Source organism: Gossypium hirsutum, chromosome A10 (assembly GCF_007990345.1).
Source record: "Gossypium hirsutum isolate 1008001.06 chromosome A10, Gossypium_hirsutum_v2.1, whole genome shotgun sequence".
Classification (NCBI taxonomy): Eukaryota; Viridiplantae; Streptophyta; class Magnoliopsida; order Malvales; family Malvaceae; genus Gossypium; species Gossypium hirsutum.
This window is the reverse complement of record NC_053433.1, coordinates 21,640,455-21,660,408: the sequence shown is the minus strand read 5'-3', so window position 1 is coordinate 21,660,408 and position 19,954 is coordinate 21,640,455. Positions and strand designations below refer to the sequence as shown.

The window sequence follows — 19,954 nt, the reverse complement described above, 5'->3', positions numbered from 1 at the left end:
TTTGTCTTCTTTCTTCCTATAATCCTAATCCACCCATGAAATTTTCCACCACCAACCATGCCTCAACCATTCCATTGCAGCTGTACCGCACTCTATGAGAATATGGTTCACCCCTGAATTCCAACTCATTTCTTTCCCTTTCTTTTTCTGGGCATTCGTCGATGCACCTAATTCAAAGAACAATAGAAGGCGGATCCTGGCATCGCACCAACATGGATTTTTATTTGTTTTTTGAACTCCTGAGCGGGAGGGTGAGAGAGGGAGCGGGACAGACGGGAGGGAATTTACAATTAGAAATTTTCACATTTAAAAATACATTAAATTAATATTTACAGCCCATACGTCGCCCCCACTAGTTAAGTTTTAAAGATTCAATTCTTTTCTTGGATTTTAAGCTTTTGATACTAATTTACATTTTATTCATTCAGATGGCAGATATTTAAGCCAGATTTCTAAGATTTTTAAAATTTTAATTTTAAATATTAAACTTTATACTTTTTTTAAAGAGTTTTTTTTTTGATAATTTACAAAAGAAGAATAAAACCCTAACAATAATGCATCTAGTATAACTTAAATCCAGATTAAACTTGAGACAATAAACACTTTAATTCTCAAGTCAACACACAGATTAAATTTTATATTATTTTTATTAAACCTTAAATTAAATTGTCTTTTATCTATTTAAGCTTTTCAAGATTTCAAGTTTAAGTTTAAGTTTCTTTAAGCTTTAGATTTTAGGTATTTTAGGTAGAATTTAGATTTTAAATAAGTTTTAGGGTTTGTACCGATCATTTTTAACCTTCACTCTTAAGTCAAATCTTAAGACATTTTATGTGTTTTACTGTAGACATTTTCAACCTAGAAACTGCACTCATTTTTTAATTTTTATGGCCTTGATAAACCAATAGTCTTTTTTAGTTCCATACGTAACGCCCACACAAAGTTGAGATCAATCCCACCAACAGGCGTGGCAAGGATTAACCCTATAGTCATACAAGTTTCATAACAAATCAATTACGACCATTTAATAAAAACATTAATTAAAAAATTAATATAAAATAAAATTTACATATTATGGTGTGCTTTCTAAAGTATTCATTGCATTGATTTCTTTAAAAATTTAAAAATAAAGTATTGAATAGGAGGATTAGATAAATAGTCACTTACCATTTAATACTCAAAATTTTTTAGCACCGAAGAAGTTAGGAAAAAATTGTAGGAGATCGAAATTAAATTGTTTATATTTTTATAATTTTTAAAAATTAAATTAAATTTTTATTATTTTTGAGGATATAAAGTACAATTTTACTTTTTATTAATTTAAAAAATTTTAAAAATTTAAAGAGCTAAAATGGTAAAATAGGGGCCGAGCATCAACCACCCCCCGGCGGAAATCCGCCTCTGTTTACTAGTAGGTTAAGTTTTTTTTTTATTTTTTATAACACCATAATTTATTTCATGGGATAATTTTCAAAACTATACATAATTATGGTTTAATGAGCAATTATATACATGAAATTTGATTTTGTGTAATTTTATACATGAAATTTTGATCTGACCTAATTCTTGTAAATTATTAATACAATTATTGATATAACATCATTTTATATTTATATATTGCATATATAAATAATTATATTTATCCAATACAAAAATAAAGTGATATATTTATTTCTTTAAATGCGTATGATTAAATTAAAAATTAAAATTTTAAATATACATTTGAACCACAATTAAAATTTTATATGTACAATAACACATTAAATTAAAATTAATATATAATTTTAACATTTATCCCTTTATTTCATTTATTTAAGTTTTTTTAAAAAAAAATTCTCTTAAGAAAGTACCGTGTGATAAAACTTAATTAATTAAGTACTATTTTTTAAGACTAAAAGACTGCGTATATCAAAAGTTAGTATTATTCTTATGCATATATTATTCCAAATACCAAGGCGTTTACAAGCATTTGCGCCGTGATTATAGGTAGACCTCGTAATACAGAATAAGACACAAATTCTTTTTTTTTTTTTTATAGAATACGGCATAATTACATATACAAATATTTTATTATCGCACAGCTACCACGGATGAAAATTTTATATAATAATTAAACATAATTTTTTATTTAAATAGTAAAACTGAATTATTAAAAATCCTAATGTTTTAGATTCAGTAAAAAATATTTATTACACTCTCAGTCAAGATTTTAAGCTCTACAAATAAGATAAAGATCACCAAGTAGTTGACAAGTATTCTATAAAGTATAACAAAATATTTAAAAAATAAATATATAAAATAAATAGAATACATTATAATTTTTTAAATCTGTTTGTGAAATTAAAAAAATACATTGTGAGAGTACTAAATATTAACTTTGAGTTCAAATCCCACCATATTAAATTATTTTTCTAAATTATATATGATAAGATAAAATTACTGTCAAAATAATATTTATTATTTTATAAAATTAAAAGGTTTTGATAAATTATCTACTTAGAACTAGACCTATCCATGGATCAGGCCGGGTATTGACAAAAGTTTAGACTTGTTTGATAAGCTTAGGCCCAGTCTAAAAAATGAGTCTAAAATTTTACCCAAACCCAGCCCAGATGAGAAGTGCTAAAATTCGAGCTCAGTCAGGCCATATTAATTTTTTTAAATATAATACATCAAAAACACTAAAAATATTAAAATTATGTTTCCCAACAAATCTAAAAAAAATAATAGTTAAATAATACTAATATATGTGTAACTTAACAAATAAATGCTTTTAATATAGTAGTAAATTTAAGAATAAAATAAGGGTTATACAATAGCCAAACAATAATAACAAAATAGTAATAACGTAATAGTGAAATGACAGCACAACAACAAGAAAACAATACAAGTTTTTTCTTTTTACAAATTCGGCTTTGAATAAAAAAGCCTTATCTAAGATCCGACTCATTTTCTAAACGGAGATTATTGTTTTTGTCTAAATTTATTTTCAGACCTATATTTTTATTCAAATCTTCTCACTTTCCAAACGAATCTTTAAATTTGACAGAATAACCTAAAGATAAGTCTATTCATTAAAAATCTTAAATATAGGTGATAATAATTAAAATGCGACCGGAGCAGCACACTAACATATAAAAAGTCAAAATCTGCTTCTTCTTTTTTAATCTATACTTATAAATTATTAACATATTGAAAATTATATAAATAGAAGATAGAATTAAAAAAAAAACGTACATGACAACTTCAGCGATTGTTGTAATAAAAAAAGAAAAACATGCACCAATTGTTGAGCCATACGATACATACATGCAGCTTATTGTTTGTATGCAACACGTGATTTTTAAAATAATAGCTTCTGCTTTCTTTACTTTCACTATATTAAATATTATACAATAATTTGCGCCCACTGTTCACATTTTCTGATTTGGGTTTAATATTTATTTATGTTCTGCACTTTAGTCCTTTGAATGTTGTTCACTCACTTTTGATGCAATGGAGAATGTAAAAGTATTTAGTATCATTATTGCCCTCTTTTCAGTTTTGAGTGTGGAAAGTGTGGGGTTGAAGGACTTGAAAACCTGTAATTTTGGAGCAGTTTATAACTTTGGTGATTCCAATTCTGATACCGGTGGTGGCTCTGCTGCATTTTGGCCTGCTGGGAAACCATGTGGCGAGACTTTCTTCGGTAGGCCGGTCGGACGGGGTTGTGACGGACGTCTCATTATCGAATTCATCGGTAAATTCTATCTCGGTTTTCTCTCTATGCATTTCATAACAAGCAAAATCTCTAGTCTTTTTCATTGTTCAGATCAACGATTTGAGGTTCTTTTTTTGTTGTTTTATGTTCGCAGCTGAACACCTTGGGTTGCCTCACTTGAGTCCTTACTTGGATTCCATTGGAACAAGTTTCAGATATGGTGCTAATTTTGCCATTGGCGGATCAACCATTAGGCCACAAAATGAGTCAATGTCTTTAAATGGAGTGAGCCCATTCTCACTTGACATCCAGATTGTACAATTCGACCAATTCAAGGATCGAAGCGGCTATTTCTACAATCGAAGTTACCCCAGAGATCGCCATAATCTCCCCAGACCTGAGGACTTCTCCAAGGCTCTTTATATATTTGATATTGGCCAAAATGACATTGCTGCTGGTTTGAGAAAGAAGAACGATTCAGCTTTTCATGCATCAGTTCCAGACATTGTTGATCAGCTAGCTAAAGCAGTTCAAGTAAGTTTTTGTCTTAGTACTCGTGTTTGACACATATTGATTTATTAGAACTCTAATGAAAATCACCTGTTTGTAATAAGCAGAATCTGTATGAACATGGGGCAAGGACATTTTGGGTACATAATACAGGTCCAATTGGTTGCTTGCCTGTGAGTCTTCATTATCATGATATTAAGCCTGAAGAACTTGACGAGCAGGGCTGTCTAAAAGCCCAAAATGCCTATTCCATGGAGTTCAATAGGCAGCTTAAGGCTAGAGTGATCAAACTTAGGGAAAAGTTACCACGTGCTGCTCTCACATATGTGGATATTTATGCTGCAAAGTATGAACTGATTGGCAATGCAAAAAAGCAAGGTAAATTATCATATTTAATTTAGTCTTAATATTTGTAATGGTTTCCCATTTCGAACAAATAGCCTTATTCTTTTGTCAGTTAATGTTAAATTTAGCTCTCAACACTTAACACAAAATTGTTTTGGTTGGTAGGATTTGTTGAAGCTGCAAATATTTGCTGCGGTTTTCATGAAGACGAGATTCAAGTATATTGTGGCCACAAACAAAACATAAATGGAACTGAAATCTATGCGGGTTCTTGTGAAAACCCTTCCGACTTTATTAGCTGGGATGGTGTCCACTACACTGAGGCTGCCAATCGTTGGGTTGCTCATCGTATAACCAACGGTTCATTTAGTGATCCACCCTTGCCAATTAAACATGCTTGACACAAACCCTAGTTTTTGAGTATTCATTCATGAAATTTCAACTTTGAGAGGTTTCTGAAGGCAAGATTCAATTTCGGCAGGCAAATTTATACTCACTTTTGCTTAATACTTCAATTGATATTGTGAAAGGAACAATTCGTGTTACAGAAACTTTTTTTTTTCATCTGTTTTCTTTTGGGTGCAAACTACAAAGTCAAATTATAAATTGACTGAGGAGAATTACGTCAATAGGTTTTCAACTTTAAGATGTAAAGAAGGGACCTCTATAATTGGTCCCTTGTACTGTTGACTTTTTTTTTGTCTAGTTATGCATCACAAGTTTGAAATTTAAGTGTTTAAATCTAAAAAATTATGCTAAGTTTTCGTATTGATTTTTTTATTAATTTTAATTTTTTTTGGTGAAATTATTAATTTTAATTTTATTAATATAACATTGTATATTAATCTTGAATACATTTAAATATTACAAGAGCCTTTAAGTATTTAGTAGTTACATTAGGTTCAAACCAAATCTAAAATTGAGTTGAGTTGAACCTTATCTAAACCAGAGACAAAGCTCTCTATGTGCTATTTCTTCATCCACAAGACTTGAATTGGAGACCTTGCTTAAGGGACATCGAGTTCCTTACCTCTCAAGTAAACAAATGCAGGTTTCAACTTAAAATTTTCAATATTAAGTAATAAGTAATTAACTATTTAATTGTCTTATTCAACATTTTATTGTTGAAATATTTATATTACGTAAAAAGTAGATATGATTATCAAACACATTTGAGATACTAAAGGTTCAAAATTATCATTTTCAAAAAAGTAAAAAAACTCAATATTTTGTCAAATACTAATTTAGTTCTAATCATTGTTTTTGTTATACAATTAAGTTAGACAAGATGCTAGAGGTGACAATAATGGTGGTTCATGCCATAGATGATGTGGAGAGCCATTAAAGATGATAGTTTATTTGAGTTGGAAGGGTGTATTTAACAAAGTGTTGGCTATATAGGTTCCCTTGTCTCTTATTCCCTTATTGTCCTATGTCTTGGTGCTAAAAAGGGGTATTTATAGATAGAGGTTGGCTTGGCATGTGTCCCAACTATTAGCATTCTATCTTATAGGTACGAAGGGTAAAATGGGAGATGTCACCTTAGAAACACTATTGGAGTTAATTGGTCCCTTGTAGTGACTTTTTTTTTCTAGTTATGCATCATAAGTTTGAAATTTAAGTGTTTAAATGTACTAAAAGAATTAGGTGCTAAAAAATTATGCTAAGTTTTCGATTTGATTTTTTTTTGTTTATTAATTTTGATCTTATTAATGTATCTTGTGGTCAAATTAAGCTCAGACTAAATCCGAAGTGGAGTTGAGTTGGATCTCTAAATGGGAGACAAAGCTATCTTTGTGCTATTTCTTCACCCACAAGACTCGAATCGGAAACTTTGCTTAAGGGACATCAAACTCCTTACCTCTCAACCAAACAAATGCAGGTTTCAACTTAAAATTTTCAATATTAAGTAATAAGTAACTAACTATTTACCTATCTTATTCAACACTTTTTTGTTGAAATATTTATATTAGGTAAAGATTATCAAACACATTTAAAATACTAAATGTTCAAAATTATCATTTTCAAAAGAGTAAAAAATTTCATGTTTTGTCAAATAAACTAAATTTTATATTTAAAATTTAGTTCTTATTATTGTTTTTGTTATCACAATTAAGTTACACAAGATGCTAGAGGTGACAATGATGGTGATTCACACCATAGATAATATGGAGAGCCACTAAGATGCTGGCGGTTCACATTGTAAATGGTGTTGAAAGCCACTAAAGATGGTAGTTTATTTGAGTTGGAAGGGTGTATTTATCAAAGTGTTGGCTATATAGGTTCTCTTGTCTCTTATTCCCTTGCCGTCTTATGTCTTGGTGCTAAAAATGATATTTATAGAGAGAGATCGACTTGGCATGAATCCCAACTATTAGCACTCTATCTCATAGGTGCGGAGGGTAAAGTAGGAGATTTCATCTTAGGGACATTATTGGAGTCAATTGGAGGGAATTACGTGAGATGACCATATGTGCATCATTAAGACTAGAGAAGTGATGGATTAACAAGTGTTGACAAGAACTCTTTCCCATATATATTTTGGGGATCATGTGGACTCGACTTATATAATGTAGTATTTTGGTTAGGTGAGGCTTAGGCAAGAACTATTCTCTTGGCGAGGCTACAAGGCCAAACTTCATTTTGTTTTCCCTTCAAGCATAGTTGTTAGGTAGTTTGGCGAGGGTATAACAATTGCCCCTTAGACTAAAGGCAGATTACAAAGTGATCTGGGTTGAATCAAATCCTTGATGGGGCTCTTGAGGGTCTTGGCAAGGCTTGTAAAGAGTTTAAAATGTCGTAATTACTGCCCCAATCATGGTGCCTTTATATTAAATACTTTTGGATGCATCTTTGCCTTTGACAGCGAGTTTCTCAAAATATATATATCTTTTTTTTTGTTATTGTCATTTCGCTTGGTGTGTTGGTTTAATTTCCTGCCCAAGTACCTATAAATAGGTATCTTTTATGATTTTAAGGCTCACACCTCGTCTTTTTTTGCTTTTGATTCTCTTATATTATCTTTTATTAAAAAAATAATTCTTCTTATCTTTTTGTCTTTTCATTATGTGTCATTCTTATCTTTTTTATCCTTCAAGATTTCAAGTAGACAATGTTCTAGTGGAATGTGAAGAATAATTTATACATCATTACTAAGAGACATGGCAACCATGTTGCTATTATGATGTCTCAAGCCACATCACTATAAATATGAGTTATTAGTTTCATTAATATCACACTAGATGAGTGAAGTTATGGCTGATGAAAGGGGTTTTTATCTCCATTACATCTTTTTGAAGGGGACTTTCATTTGCCCATTTATTCATAATTTGGTAGAGATGCTATGGTTGCACAATGTTGCCACTAGATAGATATTAGGGGCTACCTAGTGTCTGTTAGTATTGTTTTCATTTAATGTAAAAAGCATCGAAAAAAACCCTTCTTCAATTAGCTCTAAATATATGTTTACTATTACTTTTGAGGGTTCTCATGGCGTAGGTCATTTCTAGGTGCAAGACGGTTTCCCCCCCAAAAAGTTGGCTTTTATCCCCTCACAATTATATTCAAATAAAGAATAAGCTAGAAGACTTTCATTTTCCTTTGAAATGGATATCATTCATCTTTAAGGCTTTAGCCCCTCCCTTCAACATACCTATCGCCTAAGAACAAAGTAAGTGAAATTTAGCAAGGTATAGTCTTTTAGTAACTTTTGGATGTTTTGTTTCAATACATATAGCCCTATTAATGCGACTTCAAAAGAGGTGGCTAGGATTCTCTATGTGCAAAATATTGGCATTCCATCTATGTCACATATTATATGGCCATCACATTGAAAGGATCTCTTGGCAAAGCTGATGCTTATAGAGGAGATGGAATCTTTAGATTTTGTTCACCAATACGTGCGAGAGCACTTGAATGCTAAGTTACCTATTACCGAAAATCCCGTGAAAAATCATGTGGAAACTCTAGAGTATTGTCCTAAGTTTTGTTTGTACTTTAACATCTTAGTTCCTATTCTGTAGAACATATAGCTCCTGTTAATGATTCTCATGCCTTGGCCTCAGTGGAACCTTCTTTCGAAGTTGTTATTGTTATAGGGAAAGCTGAAAGTACTACGATACATGTATAAATGGGGTGAAATTTATTAAATTTCATTCACCGAAGCTACCGATTTACAAATTTAGAAAATCATTCAACTTGCAAAAACTTTTTGGATGGATCCAGACATTTTTGGATTGAGATGTCTCATAGTGTTCAAAAATCTATCTCTTAGCTTCAAAATGCACTTTGAATCTCTCTAATTTGAGTCTGAGAGCTCAAGTTATGATTATTTTAGTTGATTGTGTTAGCAGAATTTATAGATAAGATCATATTTGGTTCAATTTTTAGGCTAAATTTTGAGAGTATATGAGCCCGATATTTTATCTATTAGGTTTTATATTTTTATCATTTATTCTAATTTTTATGATATTTGTAAGTATTTTAAGTTGTTTAGGAGTTTTATATTTCTTAGTTAAAAAAAAAGTTTAGCTCCACTAAAAATACTTATTTAAATTAATTAGAGTTTCATTATATGCAAGAGTTTTATTTTGATGTAATTAGTAGCCTGTATAAAGGTCTCTTCATTATTCGTTATTGACATACATTGATTAATAAATTTCAACTCTTTGAGTTATTTCTCATTATGAGATTTCTCTTTTGTTTATTTTAGAAGTAGGTTTTCTCATTAGTTTCTCTTTGAAGCTGCGAGAGAACTCTCCACCCTCAAATTTACTAGGGTTTAGCCTTAAGGGGTTGGTTAGAGCCATTTGTAGAGCTTGTTGAATATGATTCTTCAAAGGTTTTTATAGGACATGGACTTTTCATCACCATTGGTTGTTTTTATTGAAGCTTTGTTCATCGATGGGATAGTTTTTCCATCATCCATCTTATTTTCATTTTCTTCTATCCAATATTTTTTCCATCTCACCCTAATATTTATTTTTCATGGTTTTAAGCTTTGTGTTTCTCTTTATTTCTATTATTTTTAATTTGATTTGTTTCTTTTTTCAGGCAAATTTGAATCTTTCTCGAGTCGAACAACTTGAATATGATATTAATCTACTTCCCCCCTATCATTTGATATCAGGCGTTTTGAGTTGTTTCTTTGTGCTAAACAAATTATTTTTTCTTATTTCAGCTTCTAAAAATAATTTTTACCCAATTTTTTTTTGAAAAACCATTCTTTTCAGTAAAATTTTGTATATTGTTTCTTGGCACATTGGTACATTAAAAAAATTTCCCACGAAAAATAGAAAGAATTGTTTTTGAAAAATAAATAAAATAAAAAATATTTTTTGAGTTGAATTTCGTGTAAAAATTTACAGATAAGTTATTTATCATATAAAAAGGCTACAATTTAAATTTCTTGATTCTAGCACATCAAGAACACCTTAAACAGAAAATTCAAGTTGTTTTCTATTATTTCATAATTGACATTCATTTGTTTTACCTTTTCTTGTTCTATTGTACATATTAACACATTATTGCTTCTTGTGTTAATAGGTACAAAATGAGTTTCCTCTCATTCATTCGTGCAACTCAAATTCTGTTTGGAGTCAAACTTTTCTTTGGCGTTTTAGAGCTATAGGACAACTTTGCTAGAGAGTACTTCCCACGATTTCATATTAAGTTTGGTTACTTCTTTAAATTTTACAAATGAGTCTTTTTCACTAAGAGTTGTCTGTTATTGTGAGTGCATAAAGGTGAGACTTGATTTTACTTCAATTTTCTTACTCGAGTGTTTTGTGTTTTCAAATTCTTATGTCGGTTCAATGGTGAAGCATAAATGTCATATAATTACCAAATTTGCACGAAAATGATGTTTCCAATGCCCACAAATATTTTGTTGTTCATGTATTTGGCAAGAAAGACATTTGAACAAGGGTTATAATGAGATACACACACTTAAACGACTTATGACAAAGCGAAGAGAACAAGCTAGCTAGTGCATATGGTATGATGCAAAGGATCACAGGGACTTTAAATTTCCAACATATTCATTTAAGAAAACATTGTTGAAATTCTCAGCCATGCTTCCTCAGCTTAATTTGATGTTAGTAGTCATACAATCCTTGCAAATCAAGGAACATAAGTATGACACAGAGCCTATTGAAGAGTCTTCTTCTACTACTACCATAAAGATGATGATATGTGTCAACAAGAAAGTTATGTCGATGCCATTTGTGAAAAAAATCTACGTGATCCTATTCCTATTGTTTAGCTTTCTTTTAGTGACAAAGAATGATGTGATGATGAATTCAATGTTCAAAACTTTTTTCAGTGGTTAAATAGAAGTGAGAATGATTCATATAAAAGAATGAGAGAAAATAGACTTTGAGCGATAAAAGTCAATTTGATGGTCTAACTTCGGTGAGTGAAAATTCATATGAGGTAAAATTAGAGAATCAAATTCACATTGAAAAAGAGAACACAAAGAAAGAGAGGACATATACAAAGGAAAGGAATGATTATGTTTTCACTAACCTTAACTTGAGTTTGTCTAGTGGACTTGTTTCTTTCTTTTAAGAATTTATTGATTCCTTGAGAGAACCTTTATTAAACCATTCAACTTATGATAAAGATTCTTTCTTATTGTCCAAAGGCAATATTTGAGGACGAATCTTTTTGAGGAAAGGGAGAATGATACATGCACAAATGAGGTAAAATTTATTAAATTCATTCACCAAAGCTGCCAATTTTCAAGTTTAGAAAATTAGTCGACTAGCGATAACTTTTTGGATGGGATCCGAGCTTTTTTGGGTTAAGATGTATTCATAGCATTTGAATATCTATCTTTTAGCTTCAAAACACACTTTAAATCACTCAATTTGAAGTTTGGGAGCTCAAGTTATGACCGTTCTAGTGAAGACTATGCGACTAGAATTTATGGATGAGATTATTACGAGAAATTACGAGTTTTAGACTTTAATTCGAGTTTAAATCATATTGGGTTTGATTTTAGGCTTAATTTTGATTATATACGAGGCTAATTTTTTATCTATTAGGTTTTATATTTTTATTATTTATTTATTCCATATTTTAGGATATTTGTAAGTATTTTAAGTTGTTTAGGAGTTTTATATTTCTTAGCCAACAAAAAAAATTAGTTCCACTAAAACTACTTATTTAAATTAGAGTTTCAGTATACTTAAGAGTTTTATTTAATGTAATTAACTAGCCTATATATAAAGGCCTCTCAATTATTTATTTATTCTCTTTTAAGTTAATAAAATTCTTGAGTTATTCTCTTCAAGAATTTCTTTTGAGTTTTCTTTTAGAAGAAGTTTTAACAATTTTTTAAATTGTGGAAATCATCTTCAAGCTTTTTCTTGTAGAGAATTCTTTCTTGGAAGGGAGATTAAAGCCATTTGAAGCGGGTTCTGGGTTTATAGATTAAAGCCATTTGAAGGGGGTTCTGGGTTTATCTTGTTTCCAAAGTTACTTAGGACTTCTATACGCTACTTTCCTTCGTTTCGATCTTTCTTCTTTCTTTTCTTTTCTTTTAGTTGTTGTTCTATTCTTGTTTAATTGTTTATAATATTTGATTTATTTAATTTCAAGTCATAAACTATCAAGAAAAGACGTTCGCCCATCTTAGTTCATCAAGAATCATTCAAAAATAGGAGTTTTTTTCTTTTCTTGTTGTTTGAATTCATTTGTTACAAAATAATTTTTGTTTTGCTTAATTCATCATTTTGACAAACCGTTTTGTTCTCTTGTTTTTAGATCTGATTGGGGGCTTCCTTGAAGTTCAAGAACTGTTTCTTTTTACTCAAGAAATCATAGTTTCATCAGTCTTGGACTCTTTTTTTGTCACCCTTCTCTTTCTTTGCCTTTAGGTTTCTTTTTCTTTTTCAATTTTATCCAATAACTAATTTGTTTTGTTTTTTTTTTGTTTATATCTCAATTTGAAAACTTCTTCTCATTCAAGAATGAATCAAAACTTCATCAATTGATTGGTTCATCATTAAACTTGGCTGGTCGAACCTTGTTCTTCTATTTGTTCTTTGATTTCATTCGATTTTAGCACTTAATCTTTCAAATTGCTTCTAACCGATTGTGTTTCTTGATTAGCAACTTATTTAGTTAAATTTCATCAAGAACAAGTCTCTCAATAACTAAATTGGACACTATTGCAAGAATCCTAATTTAATTCGATTTTCCTTATTCTTAATTTCTTTATTATTTTGTTTTATTTGTTTCTTGCTTTAATTAGATCTAACTTGGATTGTTTGTGTTTTAGGTTTAGTCAAACTCTAAGTTCCTCCATTCGTATAGAGCCTTAGGCCAAATCTGCCACTTGGACAAACTTATGATCGTGTTCCACATGCATCCTTATGACAATGTCATTACTTTCCCCCTCAAAAGAAAAAAAAATGAGAGAGACTTTAGGTCATTCTTTGGTCAAATGCATCTTCAAGTCTATCTTCGAAGTTTAATCATTTGTTTAAAAAGAATGACCAAATAAGACGAGCTAACTGGAAATTCTTAAAATAGTTAGAGAGGGAGAAAATACAAAAAGCTAGCATTTGGAAGCAAAGAGCTAACGACTGGAGAGACCAATATTACAAGGCACATCAAACTAATAACCATGTAGAACATATAGCTCCTATAATTATGCATATATTTGAAAGGTTGGCTTGAGGCTCAACTCCCTAAACTAGAAGCGGAAATTGAAAACATAATGGGCAAGATTAGAAAGCTACAGGATGAACTACTGGTGAAGGACTTACAAATCAAATTCAACATGAAATTCTTAAAGTTTGATAATCAAGTGGCTATTAATAAAGTGTATACAGAGGTTGAGGAAACCTTTGTTAATGATGTGCAAAGTGTCAAGGATGTCGTCATGAGTAACACCTAGGTGGTTGATCACTCCTACCCTACTTAGACGGAAGGAGTGGAAAGATCAACAATAAATCAAACAAATAATAAAGAAATATAATTATACAATAGGGTACGAAGTACTCTGAGGATCGAACCTAAAGGAGCCAACGATTGAACCAAATCTAGCTACAAACATGCAAAATAAAGAGTCTAACAAACTAATCGCTAAAAAACTATATTACGACAAACCATAAAGTCGAGGGTAATTACACTAATTTATGAATTAACTACAAAAGGACTAAATCGTAAAGCGCGTAAAGTTACAAAATTAACAAATAAATGACAAATGATGGTTGATTGATTTTGATGTAGCTCATCAACTCTTGAATTAGGGACCTAAATTAGTTAAGCTTCTAAAATGGTTCCATTTTACCTCTTGGTCTCAATTTTACCAAATGAGACAAGTTAATCTGATCTATCTCTCGATCTCATTGGCTAACCCGGGACTAACGAATAGATGCTCAACAATATTACCTCTCGGTCTCACTTGCCTAGATTTTCCCTTAGGGGCATCAATACTAAGTTTTTAGGTTTATTCAATTTAGTCTAATATATTGCAATTTAGTCCCTTACTCAAAAATTAGCTTACCCACATCTCCATCAACCAACCCCTTTAAGATTTAGTTACTCATGCTAAAAACTACACTAACAAACATGAAGGAAGAAAACATGACAACCATTAACATAAACTTAACAATAAAATAAAATTTGGGATTTTTAACATAGAAAACCTAAAGGAAAAGTAAAGATGAGCATTCAACAACAAAATGATGAACAAGAGACATTCAAGTTAAATTTTGTAACAATTGAACTTGAAGGAAATTGAAAAACATTAAGCCAAAGATTGAAATGTCATTAAAACTAAAGAAGAGGTACTACAAGTACAAATAAACCCTAGTTATAGTGATAACTAATTTAACTAACTTGAAAAGTGACAAGAAAAAGAAGAAAATTGCAGAAAAATGAAATCTACAACAATAAAGGATGATGAAAAATGAAAAAATCCTAGAAAAAAATGAAGAAGAAAACTATCTAAGCTATGCCTAATGTATCCTCCTCTTTCCTCACCCGAATTTGGCTTCTTTTAGTAGCAATTTTGACCCAAAATTATTTTCGAAAATGTCCTTGAACATGCCTTTTTGATTGATGCTTCAGTTAGACAAAAACTACCATTGATATCATTTTTGCCCCCTCACGATATCGATATCGATATCGATATCGCGATACCCAGTGTAGGATATTACAATATCGTTGTCAATCTTGAAATGGGGTACTCCTTGGCAAGTGGATATCGCGATACCATTGTAGGTGGTCTATGTCTTAGGCCTTTTGAGGGTATCGCTATTTCCTGGCTTTGATATCTCAATACCCCTTCCTTTAGTGATGTTCTTGCTCGAATTTGACCACCAACGCGTTCTTACACATGTGTTAATATCAATAAAATATTCTCTTTTCCTCATGTAATTATTATTTTTTTATTGCTTTTTTTGTTTACGCGTGTTTATATTTTCTTATTTGCTTGGTGGAAACATTTCATTGAATGAAAAACATTCTAACAATTCTGGCAATTCTCTTTATTACTCATCTCTACCATTAGCAAACAAAGACCTCTAATTTAACTACTACTTTTTAACTTGACTTAAGATTTAAAATTCATTGAAATCTATGTAAATTTTGTTGTTGGAGAATTAAATTCATTTATATATATATTTTATGTTTTATTTCATATTTAGAAAATTAGTATTGAATAAAATTTGCGGATGGTAATACACCAAATCAAAAGAAAAACTTGTTTCTTCTTAACCAAAATAAGTACAAAGAAATATATATATATTTGCATAAATTTTGTTTTTTTGAAAAAATATTCTCTAATAACACTTTAATACCTCATTTATAATAAGATCAAATCTTAATTAAATAAGTTCATAAGATATAGTAATTCACACGAAGCATTTGGGTTTTGTAAGCTTGAAAGAGAGGAAAAGATTGAGAAACACATTTCCACAAAATTGGAAGTAATATCTACGAGGATTCAAAGAAATTCAAAAAAAAAAAATTATGAATAACTTATGTTGGATTTACAAGTGACTCTCTCATGAGGCAAGTAATAAATTACTTATCATACTAATTTCAAAGGTTACAAGCCTTAATGTATTTGTTGTCTTCTATTTTATATTATTATAACTAGTTTTTTTACCCATTTGAAAATAATAAATACATTAAACTTCATTAACATTAAAATGTGTATATATATATTTTTTGAAGAATTTCATTATAGTTCTAATTATATAGCCTAAAATTACCCATAACCCATAAATAAAAGGATCATGTGCTTCAGCGTACTCGAACCCATATCTTCCAGTATTGACAAAATACTTATACCAATCAAATTAAGACTCAATCTAAAAAATGTATATATCTAATATGCTAATAAACTCATACATATTGTTAATTAAGCTTTAATGTTTACTTCCAAATCCCCAATTTATGAATATAAAAGTAATAAGCTAAAAGTTTATTTAAATTTTTTGAAAATTAAGTTAAAAGCTCCTTTACAGCCAACACACATTCAACATATAAATTAGTTTTTTGCAATTTGAGGGATAAAACTATACTATCAAATATATATGGATCAAAGAAACTAAGAAAGTCAAAGCATTTTGAGTTCATTGATTCCCATAAGCATGTGCTTCTTTTGCTGACCTGAAAATAGTCTTTCTTTAATCCAAATTTTCTGCGGGTATTTAAATATGCATAAGATAAGTGGATTTTTCAGAATTTGCAATGGAGTTTGCAAGACTTATCTTTGCTGGGATATTGATTTCATTGCTTTCGAATAGGGTGGCTGCCATGGCCGCGGATTTACCACCTTGCAAGTTCAAAGCAATTTACAACTTCGGTGATTCAAATTCCGACACCGGAGCTATATCAGCCGCCATTTTCCCTCGCCAATGGCCCAACGGTGAAACTTTCTTTCGAAAGCCAGCTGGAAGAGTCTGCGATGGGCGACTTATAATTGATTTCATTGGTAACATGATAAAAAAAAATCAACTTTAGATTAATGGTGAATCATCAAAGTTGATAACAAGTGTGTCCTTTTTTATATATATGCGCAGCTGAACGCCTTGGATTGCCGTTGTTGAGTTCGTATTTGGATTCAATCGGATCAAACTTCCGGCACGGGGCTAATTTTGCGGCAGGTGGATCAACCATTGTTCCTCAAAACAAAACTATAGCTGAGAGTGGATTAAGTCCATTTGCTCTTAATGTTCAGATATTTCAATTCGATCAATTTAAGGCACGAACTTCAGATCTTTACAAAGGTTGAGATTCCAACTTTTGATCCAAAACCAATTTTTTATTTTTTTTGTTACTATGGAAATTGATTTGTTGATGATGTGCAGAAAAGAAAAAACATTCATGTAGAATCCAGGTTCTTCCTCGATCTAAGGAGTTCGGAGATGCACTGTATGTGGTGGATATAGGGCAAAATGACATTGCTTATGGACTCCGCACGGTCGGTGATGCGCAGCTTCTCGCATCCATTCCCGACATCATTAACCAATTGGTTCTGGCAGTGCAGGTAAAATTGCTCTTCAATTATTTAGGGCTCACAAAATCATTCTTATATAAAAAGGTATAATAATAAATTTAGCCCTTAATCTTTACATATTTCATTAATTTAGCTCTTATTCTTCTTTTTTAACTAAATTTGACTCACAACTTTTTAAAGGAGTTGAATTTGATCACTAATTTTTCAAAAGAGTTCAATTGTTGTTTTCTTAACAAAAGTATTGAATAAAAGTTAAATTTTTAAACATAACAACTCGAATGACAATTTATGTGTGCTTCATGCTTTTTTTTAATAATTTTAATTTTTTATAATTTTTGAATATTTTTTTATAAATTTTAAATTATTTATTGACGTGATATATAAGACAAATAATATCATTACTATGGGTGAGTATTCAATCGAGTTGAGTCAAATTGAGTTAAAAAATTTTGAGTTAGTCGAGTTGACTAATCCTATTTTAGCAACCAAATTCAATTTGAATTTTTTTTAATCTAATCGAATCGAATAAAAAAATTTCGAATCAAGTCGAGTCTAGATAACAAATCCTATAATTTATACTCAATGTTACGTTTACATGGGCCGATTATTTAACTAGTAGACCGAGTACAAGATTATTTAGTTACATAAACAATATAATAGTGTTGTCTTTTAACGTAATGAGTAAGTATTTATAAAACCGACGTAGTTTTGCTTTTAACTTAATGGGTTTGACTTTTAACTTTAGAAAAGATAAACATTTATCAAAACGACGTAGCTTTGCCTTTTCTTATTCAGATTTTCAGCTAACTCGAGTTGTATAATTTATATTCGAGTTAAATCGAAAAACTTAATTTTTTTATTTAAGTTGATCTGAATGACTTGATTAATTCAAATAGCTCGAACTATTTAATTCAAAATTTAAATTTTTTATCGAGTTTTTCGAATCGAATCGAATTTTGCTCACCCCTAATTGTGACAACATGGAAAAACATATTGACAATCACGCGTGTTGCCACACCAACATTATTAAAAACTTAATGTTTTAGTCAATATTTTCGTTACAAAAACAATTGGACTCTTTTTTTGAAATTTTATTGTCTAAATTTAACTAAAAAGGATCTTAATTGACAAAAAATTGTAAACATTAAGGGTTAAATTTGTTATTATATAAATAAAAACTAAAAAAACCTTTGATAAGCGCAAATGGAGACCAACTTGCGGTATGTAGAGACGTGAATCAAATGTTCACATGATAAAAAGGTTGTGAAAGTCTATCATTATGTAGTAAGGTGGATTAAAAGAATGAGTACATGAAACAGCACCTATATACACAAGGAGCAAGAACGTTTTGGATACATAATACAGGCCCAGTTGGTTGCTTGCCCTCTACTTTGCTCACCATCACCAATCCTCCCCCTGGGTTTCTCGACAACCATGGATGTGTCAAATCCCAAAACGACATCGCCCAAGAGTTCAACAGGCAGCTCAAAAGTAGAGTCATGAAGCTTAGGACAGATCTCCCACATGCTGCAATCACATATGTTGATATCTATGCCGCAAAATATGGACTCATCAGCAGCTCTAAACAACATGGTAATCACTTGGTTACTATGTCCAAATATATATCGAGCAAAAGTTAAAACAAAAATTACTTCTTCATTAATTTTGCAGGGTTTGTTGAAGCACGAAAGATATGCTGTGGGTATCACAAGAATGGAATCGATGTAGGATGTGGGGGAATATTAGCCTTACCAAATGGGACTCAAATTTCTGGACCTTCATGTGAAGACCCTTCAACATATATCAGCTGGGATGGTGTCCACTACACTGAGGCTGCCAATCATTGGATTGCAGGTCGTTTAATTAATGGTTCATTTTCAGATCCTCCTATTCCAATCACCCGTGCTTGTTACACTACTTCATGAACCATCATCGCCTTTACTGTACACGTACTTGGATTCATATCAAAATATCAGCACGTACCGGTATGTAGTCGATAAAATGTTGTAATTGAAAAGTATAAATAAGGTCATTGTCCAATAAATTTGAGCTTACTAATTTGAATTATTGATAGAAACGATTTTAATTCTTAATTCGAATAGGTTGCAACCTCAATTTAATTCTTAATTTGAACTCAAATTTTAAGCTTATAGTGTACATAATCTAATGTCCGATAATGTTTAAAATAGATAGTTCACCAAATTTGAGAGAGAAAAATATAGTTCACCAAATTTGAGAGAGATTTTGTTGTTTAATTAGAGGGATTCTTGGTGAGGTAATTTGATTTATCTTAAGTCATTTTGACTTAGTTTGTGCTTAAAATATTAACCTTGGGACAATAAAAAAAATTACATTAATGTTTATATAATTTTATAATTAATTTTAAATAAAAAATATTTTTATTTATTTTTAAACAATAGAACTAATCATTTGAATGAGCTAGGTGATTTCATACTTAAGCCCGAACTTAAATTTTCTTTTAAAATGAGATCTTAATATGAAATGATTTAACTCATAAACACTTTTAATATTGGACAAAAAATTGAAATAAAAAGAGACTTGGAGCAGACTTTACTAGTTTCACCATTATTCTGTAAAGTATTTGGGTCAAAAGAACAAAGTCATGCCAAACCCCACAGCAGTCTTAAGATCAGCATCGAAACTAATAAAGAACACAAAGATGGCTAACCCAAATTGGAAGACGTCTAGACCACAAGAGAATAAAGATATAGAAGCATTCCCACGAGGTATGAATGCTAATGCTTATAACATCTTCTTTGGATGAAATAGAAAAAACTCAAGAGCTACTTTGACAATCTTCATCAAAACACCGGAATTCATAACTTGGAAAGTTATCCACGAGAACTTCAATCGTGACAATGGCATGGCTTGTAAGCTAGTAGTTATTTGATTTACTC

General features: G+C 30.6%; 2 protein-coding genes across 2 annotated transcripts; both read left to right on the top strand.

Moving 5' to 3' along the window:
- Positions 1–3,320: 3,320 nt before the first annotated feature.
- On the top strand, positions 3,321–5,322 carry LOC107896134 (GDSL esterase/lipase At5g14450). The gene is made up of 4 exons (XM_016821262.2): positions 3,321–3,739; positions 3,855–4,234; positions 4,318–4,588; positions 4,721–5,322. The coding sequence occupies exons 1-4, from the start codon at positions 3,496–3,498 to the stop codon at positions 4,954–4,956; spliced, it is 1,131 nt and encodes a 376-aa protein (XP_016676751.1). The 5' UTR covers positions 3,321–3,495; the 3' UTR covers positions 4,957–5,322.
- Positions 5,323–16,161: 10,839 nt separating this feature from the next.
- Positions 16,162–19,163, top strand: LOC107897559 (GDSL esterase/lipase At5g14450). The gene is made up of 5 exons (XM_016823047.2): positions 16,162–16,511; positions 16,600–16,806; positions 16,888–17,066; positions 18,356–18,629; positions 18,708–19,163. The coding sequence occupies exons 1-5, from the start codon at positions 16,268–16,270 to the stop codon at positions 18,959–18,961; spliced, it is 1,158 nt and encodes a 385-aa protein (XP_016678536.1). The 5' UTR covers positions 16,162–16,267; the 3' UTR covers positions 18,962–19,163.
- The last annotated feature ends 791 nt before the right edge of the window (positions 19,164–19,954 follow it).

Coding starts and splice junctions, on each gene's coding strand:
- LOC107896134 (XM_016821262.2), top strand. CDS start 3,496: ATGGAGAATGTAAAAGTATTTAGTATCATTATTGCCCTCTTTTCAGTT. Junction 4,235..4,317: donor AGCTAGCTAAAGCAGTTCAA/GTAAGTTTTTGT, acceptor TGTAATAAGCAG/AATCTGTATGAACATGGGGC. Junction 4,589..4,720: donor TGGCAATGCAAAAAAGCAAG/GTAAATTATCAT, acceptor TTTGGTTGGTAG/GATTTGTTGAAGCTGCAAAT.
- LOC107897559 (XM_016823047.2), top strand. CDS start 16,268: ATGGAGTTTGCAAGACTTATCTTTGCTGGGATATTGATTTCATTGCTT. Junction 17,067..18,355: donor AATTGGTTCTGGCAGTGCAG/GTAAAATTGCTC, acceptor TACATGAAACAG/CACCTATATACACAAGGAGC. Junction 18,630..18,707: donor CAGCAGCTCTAAACAACATG/GTAATCACTTGG, acceptor TTAATTTTGCAG/GGTTTGTTGAAGCACGAAAG.